The sequence below is a fragment of the Brienomyrus brachyistius genome, chromosome 1 (assembly GCF_023856365.1).
Source record: "Brienomyrus brachyistius isolate T26 chromosome 1, BBRACH_0.4, whole genome shotgun sequence".
Taxonomy (NCBI): Eukaryota; Metazoa; Chordata; class Actinopteri; order Osteoglossiformes; family Mormyridae; genus Brienomyrus; species Brienomyrus brachyistius.
Genome location: NC_064533.1, coordinates 28,632,163 through 28,653,676, shown reverse-complemented (window position 1 = coordinate 28,653,676; position 21,514 = coordinate 28,632,163). Strand labels below are relative to the sequence as shown.

Sequence of the window (21,514 nt, the reverse complement as noted above, 5' to 3'; positions counted from 1 at the left end):
ACTAAAACACATATTGGCAGAAGATACAGGGTGACTTCATTCACTAATCACTTAGATTTTCAGGCTCTGATCATCCTGAATGACTTAGGCAACAATGGCACAGATTTCAGGCAAAGCCTCTGAGCCGGGGGTGTGGTTTGAGTTAAGGCTATGTCATTGTGGCGGGGGGGAGGCAGCCATCGGTCTTGGGAGGGAGAGTCAGGTGACTGTAATTGTTTGTATTGATTTTTCACCTGTCCCTTGTTCCCTGTACGCCTACATATTGGTATGACCTGCTTTTGATTTCAGTAACCTGGGCTGGAGGCTTATTTGCGCCTTCGCTCCCAGATCGCAGAGAACCATCCTTATATGTGCATTGTTTACATTTGCCTTCGCTCTGCTTGCGTTCTATCCTGCATTTTTTTCCTGTCTAACCAAACCCCCTCCTTGCTGCCGTCTTCCATCTCGAAAAGAGAACTTAAAGCAAAGCTTTAGCCCACTGTAAGATCACGTGTAACGTGATTCCCATAGCTATGGACCCCCCCCATATTTAATACATTGATATGCTGTTCAGAACAATCTTTCTTCATTATTTCAATCATAGATGTTAATACTCATAATTTACAACCTACCATGTGTACCACTGTATAGATACATTTCTTACAAATCTTTATATTGTTCAGTTGTTTGTTGCACTATTTTTGCACTTTCAGATTAGATTGTCCGTGTTGTACTGTGCAGTGACAATAAAGCTGAATATAATCTAATCCATTCTAAATTGAGTACCTAGTTCCTTGCCCAACATCTGGTGACCAGTCATCTCCTGGTTGCCAGGTCTTCATCAGAGCAGCGTACAGGCTTTGTCCCTGATCCCTGCTGATCCCTGACCAGTGGCAGAGCATCCTAACTCCCCAGACCCCACCCCACCACCCATGAAGCCATCCCCATATGTGAAATAATTGGCAAATGACACTGAACTAATTCTGTGCTTTATATTTTACCAGATAAATTTATTCAGACCAGATTATCATGTTTGGTTTGCAGTAAACATTGGTACACAATCCATGCCGTGAAGTCTTCTGAAGGAGTGATGGCTGGTCTACAGGGGAAGTGTGTGTGTGGGGGGGGGGCTGTCGATTCCCCATTAGAGACATGATAAGTGAGCAGGAGTGGGGTTCAGGTGGGATGCTGCAAGCACTCGACGCAGAAAGCCATTTACGCTCTTGGAATGAAAGCTCGGGCGGCTTTGAGCGGCCAACTAAAAACTTCCCTCCAAAATCTTCATTTATGTGCACACACAGACAAACCCATGTGCTCACAGAAATAATAAATTCTCCTTTTAGGATATTGAGCAGCTAAAGCTATCCTATCCCCACTGATATAAAAAAGGAACTCCCTTGATGAAAAGTGCAATGAAACAAGGGTTAGGATAAATAACACAAAGGTTGGACTAAGGGCCACATTGTCTATACAATCTTCCTTTAATATGTGCTGTGTGCTCCAGCGATAAGATGATTCATTATAGAGGTCTCCTCTCTGACAAGCATCATCGTTCAAGCCTCCAGCTACTGATGGAACAATACTGCTCCCAACTTGTGAATATGGGAAGGTCAGCGTTTTGCCGAGCTGTGCGCAGCTAGGAGAGAGTCCATATAGCTGCCAGGGCACACGGAAGCTTCGCCAAAATGAGTGGCTAATGACAACCTGGAGGCCGAACGAGAGAGTCTGTCGGAAAGGCTGTCGGTCAGCCTTGCCAGTGAATCAGTAACTCTTGGGCTCGGACCGGACCTGGAGCTGGTAGCATGTAATTTGGTGAGGGCCAAGTGAACTCTGAGCAACTCTGCTCCAAAAAAAACTGTTTCCTGAGGGCACCCATCACGCTAATATGCTTCCATCTTAGCCCAGGGGATTTGTGGAGACACCAGCCAGGAATTTGTCGGGAGGACTTTGCATGAGGCGACAAAATGGGCCCGGGAAAGGTGATCACTTTCAACAATGATGGACAAGTTGTCTCAATGAAGAGAGACGTCCCATTAAAAGCACAGGCAAGGACAGGATTGTGGTGGCTAAGCAAATTAGAGAAGGTGTAAGGGGCGTATACAGGGGTGGGGCCAAAGGGGCACTGGCCCCAGTTGAAAGCTGATTGGCTCCTGGACTGCCCCCTCTCCTGTCACTCACTGGTTCAAAACATCTCATTGGCTAATGATAATGTTGGCCCCTCGGTATAAATTATGGTCCTTCTTATGCCCCCCATCTTAAAAAATCCTAGAATCGCCCCTGAGCAGTAACCATAAAGGTTGTGGTTGCTGATGTGAGCTGGGGACTCACCTGTCCCTGCGCGTTGGTGACCAGCTGCCCAGTGACGCCTTGGAGGCCTGACAGAGCGTTGCTGAATGCTTGGGAACCAGCCATGGAGCTCATGGCTGCTGCCGCCGCTGCTGCCTGGGTGGCCAGAGGATTGAGCTGTGAGAGAAGGTAGGGCAGCAGTTATGGATGGTGATCGGCAGCGTAAGACACTGCTGTAGGTCGGTCCCTTTTTGTGAGATACTTCACAGAAAGGCTTTCCATACAAAACAGTGCATGTTTGTTTGAAGCTGTAGAGTGCATTAGCGTTGCCAGATATTTTGCTGGGCAGTGTCTGCAAGGCAACATCTATCTTCAAACTGCACGCAGTGCATGGTCAGGGAGGGGCAGTAGAGAGCACGCATACACACAGTGGGGTAGTTTACTTAAAGTGCATGATTTTGAGATGGGGAGTTGAACCAGCAAATTGCACATGCGGAGCAAGACTGGGATTCACACCCCTAGCCCTTGGGTGACAATGCCACTAACTAAGGCCCCTGCCCACCCTCAGTAATAATGGCTTATTCAGTTGCACTGTGGATTTCCTCTTGTCATATTTTCCATGGGACATCATGAAACATATGTAGAATTTGTGCCTTTTTACTGTAGATGTTATATGCCTGTTAGCGATTAGCACGGAAAAGCAAAAGCAGCTGCATGTGAATTCCGAAGGAGGGCCTGCTCTTTAAATAGCCACGTCTCACCTCTCCAGCATGGCCTTCACGTTCCAGCGCGGTTTTCTATGGCATCCACCACAAACGGCTCTGTTGGTGAGGCTAAGTGCTCGCGTGGCCCCTAGGATCTCGTCAGCCAGCCACACTTTGCAGTGAACACTTAGCCCAAACCACGGTCTCTTAGCTACCCAGGGCCCTAAAGCGTCAATGTATCATTACAACCAGTCCTGTCACCTGCAGAAGCCTGCCTCAAAGCAAACTCTGGTCGTCTCCACATTTCTTCTGCCTTTATTGTCACATCCCTTCCTGCCCCTTTCAAGTAACACAATTAACGTAGCTAGACTCAAAAACAGCCTGATCTCTAAGCATCTCGTTTAGCTATAGGTCTGTTTGTGTGCGCAGCCACTGTGTTACTATTACTATAAATCAAGTTGAACATGCCTCACTGATTTGGTTGCAGTGCAAAAGAAGGGGGCATTATTAGGCCGTACAATAGTTTAAGACCAAATTAGTCCACAAGGCTCTGATGCCAGTGTCAAAAAATTCAAGGCTATTCTATCACATAAAATGTATCCAGCTGATAAAACTGAAAAGGCTTCTCTAAAGAAAATTAAAGCTGACTGAAGGCTGACAATAAAACTAGTAATAACTAAGCATGTAAAAAAATGCAATAGGAAAAAACGATAAAATGTTATAAATGTTTAAATTGTTAAAATTTTAACTTTGGTACCTTATGCAAGAATTAAATAAACATATTAATTATTTCCTTTGCTATTCATAGAACATCTTTAAAATACCCCTGATCTTCACCAAAGGTTAAAAATATTTTTTATATAATCACTTTCATATTAATCTCAGCAGGGAATTTCAGCTTCATTTGATGGTGATTTTTTTTGGTTGCTACTCATTTTTTTAAATTATAGTCCATAAGACGTTTTTTTAATGACTGTTTCTGAAATTGAATGTAAAAATCTACTGAACAATCAATACTTTTTCATTGACAGTAAAGGTTAAGCACATTAAGAACGACACTGCATTTCTCTTATAAAATCTTATTTTATGTTATCAGCCTTAAATTGGCAGAGATTGATACTGCGTGCCTCAGCTTGACAACACCGTCACATGGGTTTCTGTTGTCAGGAACAAGGAGGAAACCTTTAACCCAGCCGAATTCTTTTTTCATTCGATTTCCTCTTTGTCGGACATTTGTCCTTCAGAGATGTCGAACGCCATTGGCGATATCATAAACTTAGAGGGAAATAATTCATTTTTTGAATTTTGCTCCGTACTGGAAAAACTTGTTGGATGCAGATAGAACCTACAGTCGCTGCTTGAGTTCGGCGAAAGAGCAGCATGAACATCAGGGTTTATTCAAACAAGGTTAAATTTATGTTGATTTCAGGAGGTACTGCGTGAATGCGTCAGGCATGACTAACTCCTTAAATAAGCTCTTGTGCAACACTTTCCTGTTAATTTGAAAAATGGGGAACTTGCTTGACTTAAAAAAATATGCAAACTTCTTTCAAAATGCTAAGTGGGGAGATTCTGTGAGCGAACTTGAAAAATGGTCTTCATGTAGCTTGTCCTCATTTCCTGTTCCAATGATAACTAAAAAAAATAAAACTTCACTCAAACTGCCATTTCTCTGCTTACATTTCTACTATATGTGATGGTGACTTTATTTCAGGCCCAAACTGGGTCATACTGAAGCATGTGTTGATCATGGATCTATGGTTCACTTATGCTTCACCGTCATCCATCGCCATCCAGTACAGGGCCACCGTGAGCCTAGAATCTATCTCAGGAAGAGCAGGGCACAAGGCAGGGGACACCCTGGATGGCACGCCAAGCCTACTGTATAGCTATATAATCAGAATTTAATCATAGACAGAGTAAAGCAAATGAGTCCGGAATGCGTAGCTTTATGAAGGCAAACAAATAAACGAGCCAGTTTCAATGCAACATTCAGGGCACTGATTTGATGTTTATTAGACACTGACGGTGGTGACACTCTCGCCTCATGCCTCTGGAGCCCGGGTTCAAATCTCCACTAGAGTTCCATGCGTGTGGAGCTTGCTCGTTCCCCCTGTGTTGTTGTGGGGTTTTCTCCGGGTACTCCGGTTTCCCCCCACACTCAAAAAACATGCTGATGCAGATTGGTGTTATCACATTGCCCATAGGTGTGTGTGTGTGTGTGAGAGAGAGAGAGAGAGAGAGAGAGAGAGAGAGAGAGAGAGAGAATGGTGAGTGTGATGTGATGGGTTGGTGCCCCATCCTGGGTTGTTTCCCACTTTGTGTCCATAGGCTCTGGACCCCCTGAGACCCTGAATAGGATAAGTGGTTTCAGAAGATGGATGGATGGAAGATGCTGAGGTAGCTAAGGCATGGTCTTGATGAAGTCAATAAAGACCTGAGGTTGTTGCTGTTGGGCTACCAAAGACCTGCTTTGACCTTCACTCATTTGCATAAAGGAATCAGAACCCAGAAGACCACTGATGTCTTTTCTGTCAGTCATAAATAGCTGGGCTGGTTGTCTGTTTTGTGGTTTCAATTAACTGCCAAACATAGTCTGTCGTCAGCATCATGATGCCACTGTACCACAGCCCCTGCGATGGTCCGTTATGAGCCCTGTTTTTCACTAAAGTGCTGCTTCGACCACAATTACTGTGGAAGGCATGTGTGTCGTCATGCTAGCTAGCCAATGGCCAGAATATCAGAGAGAGCTGGTAACTGAGGCAACTCAATAACCCTTAAAATCAGTTATCAATCCCTAGTTAAGGACCACAAATCACCACCTTATGAGTATTTAACCCCCGTGTCCCTGCTGCCTGTAAAATATTTGCAGTGCAGTGGACTGTCATTTACATTCATTTTTGTACAGTCTTCTGTTAATAAAATTACTGTGTACCTCAGTGTAATGGCATAATAGCATACAGTATTATCATTTGATGTACTTTTTCATATAAACCTAGTGCCCTTGGAAATCAAATGATGAGCTGAACTAGGGGGCTTGGGAGACCATTAAAATAGACATGAATAAAATATCACACACATTCTGTATAAGATTTGTTGTATTTCTGGATTATTGCGATGTTTTTTAAGTTTGACAGCATGTAGGAGCGACGCTGAATTGGTCTGAGTTTTCTTTATTGTTCATTTTTTTCAATGCAGTCAGAAACTGGGGCATTAACTATTAGATGGTGATATAGTGAAAAATAAAAAAGAATTCACAATGTAACTGAGCCCAAAGCTGTAGTATGGAATGAAGCTGCTAGATGTGTTTGTTTACTTCTGACTGTTCTGTGCATTTGGAAGGCTTTCCTCCCCTAGTCTAAAAACATGCATTCGGGCAAATTTGTCCCACTTGTCCATAGTGTGTGGCAGTGTGGGGAAGGGGTTGTCTGTGGGTCTCCAGGACCAGCATCCCTTAGAGATTATTCCTCCACCTCCTGCCCTCTGGCTTCTGGCTCCAAGCCCACCTTCCCTGTTCAGCTGAAATAAACGCCCTTTAGATTTTTATTAGTGAAGAGAACTGGGCTAATGTTTTAGTGAAAGGACCAATGGGCTGTATTAACTGAAGAGCAAATTTCCAAAACTCAGTTTTTTTTTTTTTTTTTTAAAAAATAACCATCATTGAACCAAAACTGACTCAGTCATTATGTAATTCAACCAGAACCTTTCGATCATTTCCGGCAGACTGAATGAGTTTTGGAAATTTGCTATTATTCATATATTATGCTTATTTTTGGAAGAAAAATGATGTGGCAGGTCTTTCAAAGACTGTGATAGTGTCACATTGTCCTTTTCAAGTCCAGAAAATGAAAAGTGCAGCAACAGGATGAGCCTTTTGCAGACATTGGTAACATGATCTGCTTGGCTGATTCCTTTCCTGCACTGCCAAGGTGCAGATGTAGATATACAGTATGGAGGAGATGCAGGCAGCCTGGTCTGTTCAGCTGCAGTGCCACTGAAGGATTTCCCCACAGCTTGAGCTGAGCGCTTGTGATTCTGGAGATATGCAGTGATCTCGGTCTTTGTTGTCCCTTCAGAAACAGCCACTGGCTCGGTGTCTATTTCGTTCCTCTTGTTAGGTTATTGGGATGTGTGGGAAACCCTGCTGGTTTACAAAGGAATCTCTAAAATATGTTGCTGTTTGCTAACAGTTTGTTAAATTTGTCACTGACTTTAGAATCCCTCAGAATTTAAACCCAGATTAGTTAACAAGTCACCGGGACACTAAAAGGTTTGCGTCAGTTTAATTTTAGGAGCCATGTTTGCTAGCATTTCAGGCTTCTTCTCTAGAGGCGAGCAAAAAGAAGGAGGGACAAACTATATGAAATATCACACCACCTTAACCTGGACAGCCCAGAGAAGTGTGAATGCAAGACGCTGTTCTCTCCTTACAGGGACTCGAAAGACGAAAAATCCAACCCATATGATGGACCACTGACAACTAGGAATTCATCTGGAAGGTGCTGGTACCTGAAACAGCACACGGACGCTCCGTCCCGTACCAATCAGAGACATTTCTCTGAAAACAGATGTTCTTTTTTTTTTAAAAAAATGGCAGGTCAAGCAATTTCCTAGATTATTTACCCCAAATTAAAGTTCATAAGGATTATAATGATTATTATGTTATATACATCTTTTTTAGACTTTAGTACTATGATTGCATATTTTTGAATGCCACATCCTTTTACTAACATGTCAGCATATCACTTTATAATAGCATAGATGCCACTTTTTCCAGCCCTATGCTTGAATTCAGGGTTGCTTCGTACTAGTGTTCAATTCATAATAGTGTCCAGCCTCACTAGCTATACACTTTGGTATGTGATAGTGCCATAACACGAATGTAACAGGTAGAGCTGTGTGTCGCCTGTCGTCCAGGGAAACCCCCCGTCGTGTCCCGCCTGCATGAAAACTGCATGACCCAAATGGATCTGGCAACCCTCTGCGTAAATGGCTAAAGAAGTTTAAACAGCCTGGAAAGAGCGGGACAGCAAAGCAACATCTGCATAACATTTTTACATCTTGTTTAACCTTGATCTCTGGAGGAGAAAAAAAGCAAAATGCAGAAGAACCGTTTATGAGGGAGCGACACCTTAGCGGTGTTAAAATCGAATGTATTCATTTTCCCTGAGTTTATACGAAGCAAACAGTTAGTGAAACCGACCTGTGATACCCTTATGCTGGATTTGTGAAAGCTGATATTTTCATAAAATGCATTCCTTTAATCAAAAAATAAATACATAAAATTCTGCTTTATCTAATGTTGCTTTTGCAATTTGACCTGTTTGGAACAAATTAATAAAATGACCAAAGAATGATTTTTTAAAAATAAATGTCACAGAGGATTCACGTTATATTGCATACAACTATACCCTGGGTATTAGGTGTCATAGTGGGTCGGTGATTAGAGCACCTCCCAGCTTCAGGCTCATGCTTCTGCCAGCTGCCCTCAGCTCTGAAGTTCCCATGTTACATGTCTTCTCTGGCAGGCTTCCTCTCATAGCTGCCGCCGTGTTCCTCTGTGCCGCCAAGTACAACAAAGGCTCACAATGGTAGAAGAGGTACTCAAGGTGAGATCTTGTGCTGTCCACAGTCCCTGTCTGTCCCCCCCTTTGAGTGGGCGATGACACGCACGCATTCTAATGAAAGCAAGCACAATGACGGTCACAATGACAACAACGACACAGACGCATCTGAGTATTAATTTCAAGGCCGCCGCAGCGCATATCGAGCCGTATCGGACGGTGAAATTGTTTTCACTCATCGCCGCACTGAGCGGTGCTGACGTTTACACTGTGTATGTTTTTAAAAACCTCCGCTGTGCAGATGTGGCTCTCTTCAGAAAAAGTCGGGCCAAACAGAAAGGAGGATCTAGTTGCATTTCAAACCAATTATTGAAATGTGGAAAAAAGGAGGTAAGAGACAGGTGAACAGGTAAATAGCGAAATAACTAAACTACGAAATGGATCGCAGTTTTTTAAACTGAAAACAGTTTCATCTCCCATATGAACAAACAGAGATGGACTTTTTGCCTGGGAGATGTTCCACAAAGCAGGGTTTCTCAGTTAGCTGTGTTAACTTAACTCAAGCTAACTAAAAGTCATGATTGTCCAATAAGAATGCTCCTTAACTAAACGTTTATTGAACGATCATGACTTCTAGCTTAACCCAGCTAACTGAGAAATCTTGCTTTGTTATACACCACCCTGACGTCTGCTTCCCCAAACCCTCCCTTTGCCTTCTCCCCTCCTCTGTAAGAACGTAATAAGCTTTGACATGAGAGAATACGTTGGTTTTCAGTCCGCTCCACATCTTCTGCCACCTTTCCAACATCTCTAGCCGGCTAAGGCTGGGGACTCCACTGAGATCTCTCCCACATCAATTTTGCACATGTACATCAAAATGCCATTAAAATAGTCCACGGACACCCCTGTCTTTGCCCTTCGTTGGTTTCTCCCAATGCTCTTTTCTGCCACATTCTGGCCTCAGAGGCCTTTACTTGAAAGACTTGTTTTTGGGCCTTGGGGTAGTTTCTGTGCTAAGGACCAGTGGGACAGTAAAATCGAGGAAGAATATGATTAAAAAAAGTGACATCACACAAAGACACATTAGGCCATGAAGTTTTGATGGGGACAGGAAGAACAGTGTCCAGGGAGGGGGACCCAAAGTTTGCAGCAGGACAAACAGTTCTGTTATTGCCAGGATGGGCATCGAAGAACACTGGGCAGATCAAGGGTGCTGCCAGAATGAGTCACCCTGAGAAATGGGCACATCTAATGTCAGCAACACAAGCCTAATTCAAGTGCGCTAAGGAGGCAAGCCAGGACATGTGGCTCCAGCCAATAAGGATGCGACAAAAGGTCACATGGGGGCCACCCACCTATCAACCCACTGCAGTGCGTTTAATCATTTCCTAAAATTGGATTTTCAGTTTGAAAGTACTTGACTTGAGAATTCACAATTGATACAATTATATTCCTCTGGGAACAGTTTTTTTTAATACATTTTTCCTGTAATATTCTATTCATCGCCCATCCTGGGTTATTCCCTGCCTAACGCACATAGTTTCTGGGATAGGCTCCGGACCCTAGCGACCTTGAATAAGAAAAGTGAGCATGGAAAATGAATGAATGGATGGATATTCTGCTCATGTATTAATTTTTTGGATAATATCTAGCTAACTGAAAACGAATGCAGGATGTCGAGCTCGAAAGTGCGGCTTATTATGGGATATACACTTTTTGGAGATGATCCTGACTATGGGTCCATTAGCTTTTAGCATTTAACATTGTACATTTTTCATTACAGCACAGTGGCTCATTCGACAATCACCGAATGTTATTCCTCTTCACTTCCAACACCGCTTGACATATACATTCTGCATTTGATTGACTTTAATATCCAGCTGATCAATGGCAGGTGATCTTTCGATGGCCTCAATTCAATATATAAAGGGTCATCCATGCCTAAGCTTTATAAACACAATAAAGGTAAATTATTAGCCGACTCTCTATTGTCCCAAAATCAGGTCCAGAATGAAGAAAAATGGGTGGGGGTGTAAGGCTACTGCTGTCATGTACCATTTCATGACTCGGAGCAGAGAAATTAATTAAAGGAGTGGATCTTCTTGGCCGAGATGTGATCACGGCTGTTCAATACGCGCATCCCTCACAAACGTATCCTGTATTGCAGCTAAGTACTGTAATGAATCGCTGACATTTACAGACCGGGGCATCGATCGTGCCTTTTTGATTTTTGACATTATTCTTTTCCCTGTTTTATAACTCGCGCATAACTTGTAAAGTGTCTCTGTGGAAACAATGACAGAGGGTTTAACTGGTCATACACATTTGTTAAAAATACCACTTGTAGAGTAGTGAACCGCGAGCGATATATAGTACGTACAAAACTAAAAGTAGAGGCAAGAGAGGCGCTAACCCACAACGCCGTTGTTAGAATATACTTGACAGCACAGTATTGCATCTTTGTTCTCAGAAGCTACTTACACTTGAAAGTTAAAGTCAAGGTGAGAATTCCGAACCAAAAAGAGAAGCTCTTGTGGTCTGCTCCATGGGAGAAGTTCTTTGTTTGTGGACACTAATGGAGAGGATGAATGTAACAGGTCAGGAGCAGAGAAGATACCTGGGAAGAACCTGTGCTCTCAGAAGTAGAGCACTACTTCAACAATGACCATTACCGTCACCCTCGACAACACAAAAATACAAACAGAGAGAGTGACTTTCTTTAGTTTGCTGTGCCTTGGATCGCTTTCTTACTCATTAGATCTCTGAGGGATCTCTAATATCTGTCCACTATATTCAGGGTAGCACAGGTTTCCATGGGCTGCTACCTTTGCAGCTGACCCTCTGGCTGATGCACCCACCTGCAGCTTATTAAGTGCTAATGTGACACAATGAGAATCCAGTTTTGCTGGTGAAATTCACCTTCATTAGCGTTTCAAAGGATGCCGTGTTCAATTCTTTTTCAGGGAGAGCGTCACAAGATTGTGACAATATACTGGAACACATAAGAAGTAGTGCTACCTATCACTCTTTCTCCTCCCAGTTAATGAATTGGTTGTTAAGTAATCAAACTTGTGTTCACTATAACAGGGTTATGTGCTTCTGTCTCAACTGGTCTTCTTTTGTTATGTGATCTGTGCTATTACAAGTGCTTTTGTTTTTCAGCTGTACTGAATGTATCAAGAATATTCATGCATTTCTTTGCTTTCATTATAGTGCCTGGCTTTTTATTATTTCACTGAGAATGTTTTGATCTTTGAATGTGATCTTCTCTTAAAAAAAGATGAACCCAGGCATTACAGATGAAAACTAGCCTTTTGACTAACTCTAGCATATTTTCAGCCATATGATCAATATGCAATGTCCCTGTAAACAAACAAGAAAAACAAACAACACATGCAGCCATTTTCCACTGAGAACAGTTTGCATGGTCTTGTATTTAGTAATACAAAATGTACACTAATGGATAATGCATGTTTAAATAAGACGTTTTTTATCTTGTTTTAAACTACTATTGAATGACGTTTTGTGCGGCATTCTTCACACATTTTTCACATAACGCACATTTTATCTCGATAAACGTTTAAAATACAGCTGTAGAGATGCACGATTTTTCGGCTATTTCCCATTAGTATCTGCAGTCTGCGTGTATTTATGTGCATGAAATGTTAGTGTTGAAGGACAGCAGTCTCATTTTCTGGCTCAGTTAACTGCGCACGTTTGATATTTCCATACTGCGCTGCGATTGTCACAAAAGGCAATTTTATGCCACCTTAGGAGGCTGCGTCGGCCGCGCATTAATGAACTTCCCGGCTGGCAGTTACGAGCACCGCCCGCAGGCAATTAGCCGGTGGTGCTAAGCTCATTCCAGTCAAAGGGCAGATAAGGCCTCCAGCTTAAGTGGCCTGAAAATGGCCTCCGTTTTCGTAATTCACCCGGTAGGTACTGATTGCCCAGCACTGATGTAGTCAGGGGCCTCAGCCGGTTTACACGAGCCGCTGATATATTTACCGACGTAGCTTCTACGCAAAATTAGCACCAGTCCTTCAGACCTGAAGTGCCAGTTGAACAAGGACTTGACACTTTCAGTTATGTTCTCTCGTACTTCTGGACAGGTTTTAATACTATCAGTCTACATTAAGGGAAGGATGCTAAAACATTCATTACACACTGACTGCTTTGACACCTGTATACTCTTCACACTGGGTTGTGCAGTGACTCTGTTAGTAGCCTCACAGCACCAGTATTGGGGGTCCCAGTGTCATCCCAGGGTCTGTGTGTGTGGACTTTGCATGCTCTCTATCTGTTCATGGGGGGTTCCTGCCACAATCCAAATTAGGTTAAGTGATTTCTCTAAGCTACCCACTGTGTAAATTTGTGCCCTAAGATGGTCTGGCATCCCTTCCATGGTGTTTTCTCTCTACGCTTTCTGGAATGAACTGGGATGGATGGATGAATGGACAGACAGGTAATGCGTACTTAGGGTGAATGCTTTGGATGGGATCTTGGTGAGCTTATTCCACACGTCTAAAATGACTGGTGTTTTTACCTTGAGAACATCAAAATAAATCCTTCTCCCCATGACTGTCAAACAGTAAGCTGTTGATGTATCTCATTTTATTGTAAAGCAGGTTCGAAGCAGGTTTCAAAGACTTTCCTCCTGCAGGAAAGTAGTGACTCTAAATTATGATTTTGTGTGAGTCAGGGAGTGGGTTCTCATTTACAGTAGGGAATATTATGCTCTCTGTTTACTGGAATAGACTCTGCATCTTCTAGGAAAACTGCCTAGTGTGGGTGACAAATTAATATTGTTTCTGTATGTCGGAACTAGCTTGCAAGCATGAAGAAATGTAAGCAATTTGCGACTATGTTATCATTTGTTGGTTAGCTGCGATAGCATATGTACTGTTAGCTTTGAAGTTAGCTTATCAATGTTGAAGGTCTTTCTATGAAATCTGGATTACATGCATCAAAGACACTTCTGTTATGACTGGGAGATGCCTTCTAAGGCAAAAAAAAGCAGGATGACCCCATGGAAAGCAGGGTGCCCCAAGGCTCAGAGGGTATCTGCCTTCCAGGAATCAGGCGTGTCCGCACCCTGTGGACAGGTCCATGATGCTCTTTCAGGAACGTCGCTTACATGTCTGCTAACCTCAACATTACTTCTGCCTCAGCACCCCTGTCTGGAATCACATTGAACAACATAATTCATAACTGTTTACCAACCATCTGCACCCATTAACAAATGGAAGATCTGCCTTGCACTGTACGTTAAACACAGTTTTTTTAACCCATTCTAAGCTATTTATGATCAAAACTCATAAGGGTTTTAAGGGCCAAAAGGGATATTGAGCTATTTATGTATAAATTTATCGGGGGGGGGGGATGGGGGGATTACCTTCAGCTGGACATGGAGCCCACTGATAATCCTTAAAAAATTAAAAGGAAAATTTGTCCATCCTAATACCCAAAAACAGCCATAGCATTTCATTTACTAGCTAAACAAGTGAGTCATTCGAAAATTTTAAGACATCCTGCATTTTGGCCTGTGACACAGACGTAAGATAAGAGGTAATGGAAACTCTGGCCCAGGGGAGAAATCGTGTGCGTGTGGCAGCGAGGTACATGAAGTGCAGGACAACAAACATGTGATGCCAACAAGACACAGTGCAAACGAAAGCTGCAGCGTTGTAGCCATGGACAGCAAACGACAGAAGGACGACACACGGGCTTAACAGAGAAGGAAGAAGAAGCGAGAGAAAGGGTCTAAGTGGATCAGCCGCCATATCAATCCTTGCTGTGCGTTATTAAAGACCCAGTAAATGGCAGCTCAGTTTCACTAGAGGTTGTCATCCGGAAAAACGCGGTGTGTATTAAACTGGGATCAGGGAAGACCAGTTACACAAACTTCAAGGCTACAGATAATACTCACTGTTGCTCTCTTTTATTACAGCAAAGTCTATTTAAAAGCCATTAAGGTGGAGTATTTAAACCAGCTTCTAAGTAGTTCTCTGCACGTAAAAGACACACGATTTACTGGGTTTTACTCTGGTGTCTGTAATAAAGCAGATCATTCTTACTGGTTTGGAGCCACCATAATAATTGCAATCCCATGATTCCTTTCACCAGCAATGAGATCATAGGTTTGGCTTTTTTTGAAGCGACACACAATTTTGCAGATCTGAAGGTATGCTTATTCCTTCAGCGCGCCTAATGGATATTCGATTTTGACAGCGTAGGGACGGCGTTGACACTAAGAGCACGCCTGCTCTGATTCCGCGCACTTATGTCTGTCAAGCCAGCTGGAAAACATTCAGAAATTACACAGCGGTACATTTCCAGAAATCAATATTCGCAGCAACACTTTAAATAATACGCGGGTAATATGAAAACAGCCGCGAAAACAGATAAACAAATGTGAGAAATGGTTCCACCGGATCAACGAGCGATCGGCTGGAAGAGGAAGCCGACGGCACGCGCTACATTTGGAGAATAAGCGTAGCTGAGTTGTGATCCCGGTGCTCAGAGGAGGGGGACGAGGAAGCAGGAAGATAGCCGGCTCTCAGAGCTTCTTGCGGCTGGAAGCCACTGACCTTGGTGACGATGGCGCCCCCCGGAGAGGGGCCGTAATAACGGCTGATTGCAGGTGAGAGTAATGGAAGCACGGCAGAAACACGGGTAATTGGAGCACTTGTGTGCCTGCAGCCTCCGGAGCAGAAATAGACAGCGACGTGTGAAGAAATGGCCGGACGCCTGTAAACACTCCGCTGGCAAATTGGCCCGTGGTGGGGATGGGCGATCGGGGCTCTTGGCCACCCCAGACCAAAGGGAAGGAGAGCAGCTTGGGCTGTAATTACCGCCAGTCTGTCAGTTGTGCTCATGCTGCCTCAGGTGGCAGGTAGCTCTGAAGGGGGGGCGGAGACGAGTAGGGGGTGAATGGGACGGAGGCTCTCAGGCCGTCGAGGTGCAGACGCAGTTCCGTCATCCGTTTGGCACTGGGCCTCGACGTCAAGGTCATGGGTCACCGAATGCAAGTGTGCATTGGGACAGAGAGCGGTCATGACAGAGGGGAGGAAAATGGAGGAAGGAGTGATTTTGGAAACGGCAACGGTGTGAGCCAGCTAGCTGTAGTGCGGCAGGAGAGGAAACCACAGCGCCTACTCGGTGCCGTACATCCCCTCCCTGTTATTTGAAAATCTGGCTATTCAGGACTTGGTTGTCCAAGAGCCAGTTCTCCTGGGTCCAGTTCACCAGGTTCCTGTTCTATGAGGCCCAGTTCTCTGGGGTCCGGTTGACATCAGGTCCAATTTTCCGTGGCCAGGTTTTCCGAGGTCTGATTTTCTGAAGTCCGGTCCTCCGAAGCCCCAAGGTCTGGTTTTCTGGGTTCTGGTTCTATGAGGCTCAGTTTTCCGGGTGCCCAGTTGTCCAAGGTCCGGTGCCACGACAGGCTACCCTGAGCTCCTGACTATGGTGCTGCTCTGCAGCCCCCCCCCTTCCCCCCCAGGCCGATGTAACTCACTGGAGTGGCAAATTACAGCAGACCTACAGCTGTAGGCCGACATTATGATTAATTTGATCGGTAATTTCTCCTGTTTTTCATTTTAATCGCCGGGGCCGTTCTGCCGTGGCAGGTCTTTCAGATCTAATTAAGATAAATTCCAGTGTAACGGACTTGGCAGCGGTTTTCCCGGGCAAATCCCCGAGCTCGGCGGGCGCGGAGCCACCGGCGTCTCCAATCAATCACCTCCCCAGAAAATCCACCAGGCTCCGGCAATCAGCCCATTAACACACTTAAGTAAATTTCATAATCTCCCCGCTTGTTTGTCGCTGGGCTTGCTCGGTGCGCTATCGCAGGACCACAGGTCTTCTCTCCCCATCCCGCCCCCTCCAAGGTGCAGCTGGAGGTGAGCGAGAGGTTAGGAAGCTAAACCTGCATCTAACTTCCTGTTTCTCTCCCATGAATGAAACAACACATAGGCTGCATTCACTATTACACACAAGGTACTTAAATGATGAAAAAGTGCACTCTACGGTACAGGTGTCAAACTCCTGTCCTGGGGGGCTGGAGCCCTGCACATATGTGAGTTTCCCCTCATTTAACACACCTGATTCAACTCCTTGTGCTAATTACCACACAGCTCTTGAGCTGAATCATTTGTGGTGGAACAGGGAAAGAAGCTACACAGGGCTCCGGACCCCCAGGACTGCAGTTTTACAGCTCTGCACTACGGCAGCAGTAACTCGGTGAGATTCCTTAGTGCGCGAGTACAAAACTTCGTACACTTCCTGACCGGACTATGTTACCATTGAACTGCTGGACTTTGACCCTTAATGACGTAATTCCTGCATAACAACAAGTACCGAACAAACCGTGCACCAAATGCAGCAGTCAGGTGTAGGACTGTGGGGCTGGATAGTGTACAGTGTTCGCACACTTTGACTGGATGTAGGCTGCTATCCGGGAACTTTTTGTGCTCTAAGCGAGGTGCACTATGGTTTACACTATTATGTTTCGTGTACTATTTTGGCACACTATTTAGGATGAATGCAGCCATGGTTTAACATTTGCACAAGTGCATTGGAATGAATCTTTTTGCATACTGTATGTCAACATGCTCTTCTCTGAGGCACAAACAAGGGAGCGAAGCTTGCCGTTCTAGTCCAGGGTCAGCCATTTATCCGGCACTCCTAGAGAATTTTATGGGGGTCAGGGTCTTGCTCAAAGGCCAAATATAAATGGCATTAGTCCACCAAGAATGGCATTTGAACCAGCGACGTTCTGGTCACAGGCACAGAGGCCTAGCCTACTGAGCCACTCACAAACCCGAAGCTGCAAGATGTCAGCCATCCAAGTCAAACTGACATCATTCCCAGACCTCTTTGAACGTCATAAAAACACAGGTGGCTGCTAAAAGTGCTTCGGCTGGCATTTCCCGCAGACACAGAATGCCCTTCTGCATCCCCACGGATACAAGGTATGCGGGTAATTAAGAATAATGAGCCGCTTAACATCTGAGCAGATCGCGAGTCGATTCCCCTGGGAAGCCGACGCAGTTATTTAAGTGACTTAAAGCAAAGTGGGATTAGGATAAAGATACGAGTACTTAACGAGCTCAGGTCTGCAGATTAATGATCATCGCTGCCTCTCAAAGGGGGATCTAGGCCAATCGTTTGATATGTGGAATAAGGCAGGTCAAGTACAGATCTGGCTGCCAAACTGATTGCATAATTACGGAAATTTTACCAGGTCAATTTTACATTGGTGATTTCGTACAGCTGGTTTCTGCTGCCCGCCTGCTCTGTAGGAAATCAATGAAAACTCACTTTTATAAACCTTTTTTTGTACAGTCTGGAACCAAAACATCAAGACCTTTTGAACCTGCTGTACAACACTGACTGAAAGCTCCCCATGAGAAGCAAATGGTCCGTGGGTGACTTCATCATGTGTCTGACTTAAAGGGGCATTTCCCTCCTTTCTCAGCCATGCTCAGTGAAGCTCAAACCAGTCACATAACAGTGTGCAGCTCTGCACCAAGTGTGAATGGCTGCAATGTGAGCATGGAGAAGGACACCGTATGTTTAGTGTCAAACCTGAGATGGCGAATATTTTCACCCCCCCGGAGATGGATTTCTCATCCATGTCAGGAAAGTCTTTCTTCTAGAACAGTGTTTCCCAACCCAGCACTTGGGGACCCCCAGCAAACCTGAACCAAACAATGAAAAACAAATCTAACAGTGAAGAACAAACCAAACGCTGAAGAACACTTAATAACTGCTGGAGGTGTGCTGGGAACTGGGAGGGAACGAAAATGTGGGCTGTCTGGGGGTCACTCAGAACTGGGTTGAGACACATTGTTTTACAAGAATTTGAGTGTGGTCACCAATTCCAGCCTCCTCCAAGTTTCCATATAACCACAGCTCTCAACCCAATGTTAGTTAAATGCAACAATTAATTTTCAAATCACGGACGAATATGACGGTTTGTCCAGACTGAAGGAGCATCACTAAATGCTAACCAATGTAAAGCCAGCAGGTTTAACACTCCAGGCTATGCTCTGTGAAGAGTTTTCTCTGTTCCTCAGAGATGTTGCCTGAATCCTTTGTATTAAACATAAAGCAAGTCAAATCAAGGAAACAAATGTCATTTCTGCCTATGAAGGTGTAAGTATATTCAGGCCTGGGGAGATAAAAATGACATCTGTTCCTTATCTCCTTGCGTCTGAAGATACCTGGACCTTCACAGCCCATCTACCTGGAGAAAATGGTTAATGAACATTTAGGTTTTCATAACTGCAGGCCCCCCCCCCCCCCCCCCCCACCCATGCACGTCACTATTTGAAAACAAAAAACAAGGGGTTATCTGCACATATACGTGGCTTGACAGACGAGTAATTATCCTGGCGCCCGAGAGCACACTTTGTCAGTGCAGTGGCTTTCCATAATTGTCCCCCCAGGTCGGAGCCGACTCCCATGATGCATGGCGTCGCCCCACCGGAGAGCTTATGGAGCTCAATTATGCGCTGCTGCCCCTGGTGTGGGTTGGTGGGTGTCCGGTGCGGCACAGGCCCCTGTACTCCCGAGTTTCCTAGCCAGGCCCGCTGGACATAATCCCTGGGCCCTGCACTGAATTACTTCATCCAGGCCCCCATGACATCAAACCCCTCCCACGCGGATCCTCTCCTGGACCAGCCTCCCCCTGAGACAGCAGGCGTGCTCTCAGACTCTCACTTTCACACAAAGCTCACTCCTCCCCCACCCCCATGTTCATAAATACGATGCTAAAAGGCTTTCGGCCCAAAATCCCATCACAGGTTGGGGGTGGGGGCTCTCCTTAAACCCTTTTTTTTTTTGGGGGGGGGTCTGACCTGGTATAGGGACTCTGCGGCATGTGTCCTTGGACGATGGGCTTGATACCCCCACACCGTATCTCTGGTGACAATGCACAAATGATAAGACCTGCACTTAAAGACATTTCACAAGGCAATCTCTTAATGACAGCTGCCCAGCCTTAAGTACAGGACATACCACTTCAATGATATAATAACAGGTGATAAATAAATGCGATGGGTCTGATACACAGTTAGTGAATGGGAAAGATCTTATTGACTATAAAAAAGCTTGTTACAGTGCAGTAGATTGGGACACTGGCATCTCCTTCAGTAGAGGTTCCCTGTGGCAGGTCAGTGAAGGTCATTTTATAACTGCTTTCTGATCTCAGCACTTGCATCACCCAGCACAATGTTCATGTAATGTAAGAATATAACCCTACTTTCAAAAAATTGCGTTATTTATTAAACGTGCACTTAAGACTATGACTGTGGGGGCATATGTGGCCTGGGGGGTGGGGAGGGTCAGGTGACCTGCTTTATTTGTATCGATTCATTCCACCTGTCCTTAGTTCCCTATGGTATGTAGATATTGGTCCTTCATGATTCGGAATCTTAGGTTGATGCCAGTCCCAGAACTCATAATCTGGATCGCCTCATAATGGTGTGTGTGTGTTTGTAGTTTGGGATGGGATTTTGTGTGTGTGTGTGTGTGTGTGTGTGTGTGTGTGTGTGTCATGTGCTCCCTGCCTGACCCCTAAGGCTTCATAACAATCCTGTTCCTTGATCCTGTTACTCAATCCTCTTCCTCTATCCTGTTCCTCAATCCCCTTCCTCAAGCCGCTTCCTTGCTGATTCGTTCTGACTCTGCACAGACACAGAGATTCAGATCTGTAGATATGATTCGGAGGCCAGGAATGAAACTTGCTTGCTATTGGTTACTGTGGCAGATCACAGACAGCCCTTCTGCCATTGCTGTAATTACCGCCATATTTGTTACGTGGGCCCCGGCCGGCCTGCGTCCCGGCAGACGACTGCACCCACCCAGGCGGCCTAGCTCCTGAGACCATTACATCGCAGTCCATTTCTCCTCTGGTGCCTCAGTGGACCGTGACAGGGAGAGGAAGCCTGCAGCCAAATGAATGAGGAATCTCGGGCCAGACATAAAGAAAGGACTTCCACAACCCAATTAGGACGTGACACTGATGAATGTGGCCGAGGGAGGGAGGTGACCCTGGGCAACCACCCCCCCCCAAGAAAGAAAATCAGGGACATAATATGGGGGGATGGATTGACAAGAGCTTTTAGCCTGGCATAATATAGGAGGAATATTTTGTCATATTATAATCATTTAGTAACTGTAATCTTGTTAAAATATATATATGTTCTATATACATATTTGTGTGTGTGTTTGTGTGTGTATGTATGTGTGTGTCTATATGTGTGTGGGTGTGTAAGAGTAGGATTATTTCCATAATTTCCTTTAATTGAACATAAAAATCTGCTTCACTATATGCTAATTGCCCCCTTATAATTAAATGAATATATACTTTTAGGCTGTGCTTCCAGGCTGTTAAATTCACTCCATTTTCAGCATTAATTGGTAATGATTTTTATGTGTTTATGTGTGAACTGTCCACTGGCTCTATTCATCATTTAGCAAATGAAGGCGAACCAGATCGTAACTGGCGTTCATGATTGCAGCGCGTGATTCGTCATAGCAACATCACCGCGGTGATTCGCCAGCAACCGAAAGACCCCACATTCAAATTTCCCACACGCATGTTAGCGGACAAGCGGCGTTTTCAAGAAACAATATTCGCAATATCTGGGGTTTCTCCAAACAAATCCAATCATCATCCTGAATTATCGCCCTGTTCTTGACAATCATTTCAGACCTGGCTTGTCCTAAACTAATATTTCCCCAGACAGATTGTTAATAATGTAAAAGGATGAGGCCTTAAAGTGAAAGCTTTGGAGGTTTCAGGGATGGGATCTGACATGTCACTTTGAATTACCCCCCCCAACCTCACCTCCCCCATAATCTCGTTTGCGAAATAAAAAACAATCCACATTTTCTGCTCTGATCGCTCACTGCACCTAAACAAAACAAGCAGGTGCTGTGATCCACAGCAATAAGCAGGAGATTCTCCCAGTT

The 21,514-nt window shown here is 44.6% G+C and overlaps 1 protein-coding gene across 1 annotated transcript in view; it reads right to left on the bottom strand.

Moving 5' to 3' along the window:
- pou6f2 (POU class 6 homeobox 2) overlaps window positions 1-21,514 on the bottom strand; it is a 120,771-nt gene that overhangs the window by 24,412 nt on the left and 74,845 nt on the right. Inside the window, exon 6 of the mRNA XM_048972405.1 lies at window positions 2,308-2,442. Within this exon, the coding sequence (XP_048828362.1) occupies window positions 2,308-2,442 (135 nt within the window). The remainder of the gene's footprint in view (window positions 1-2,307; window positions 2,443-21,514) is intronic.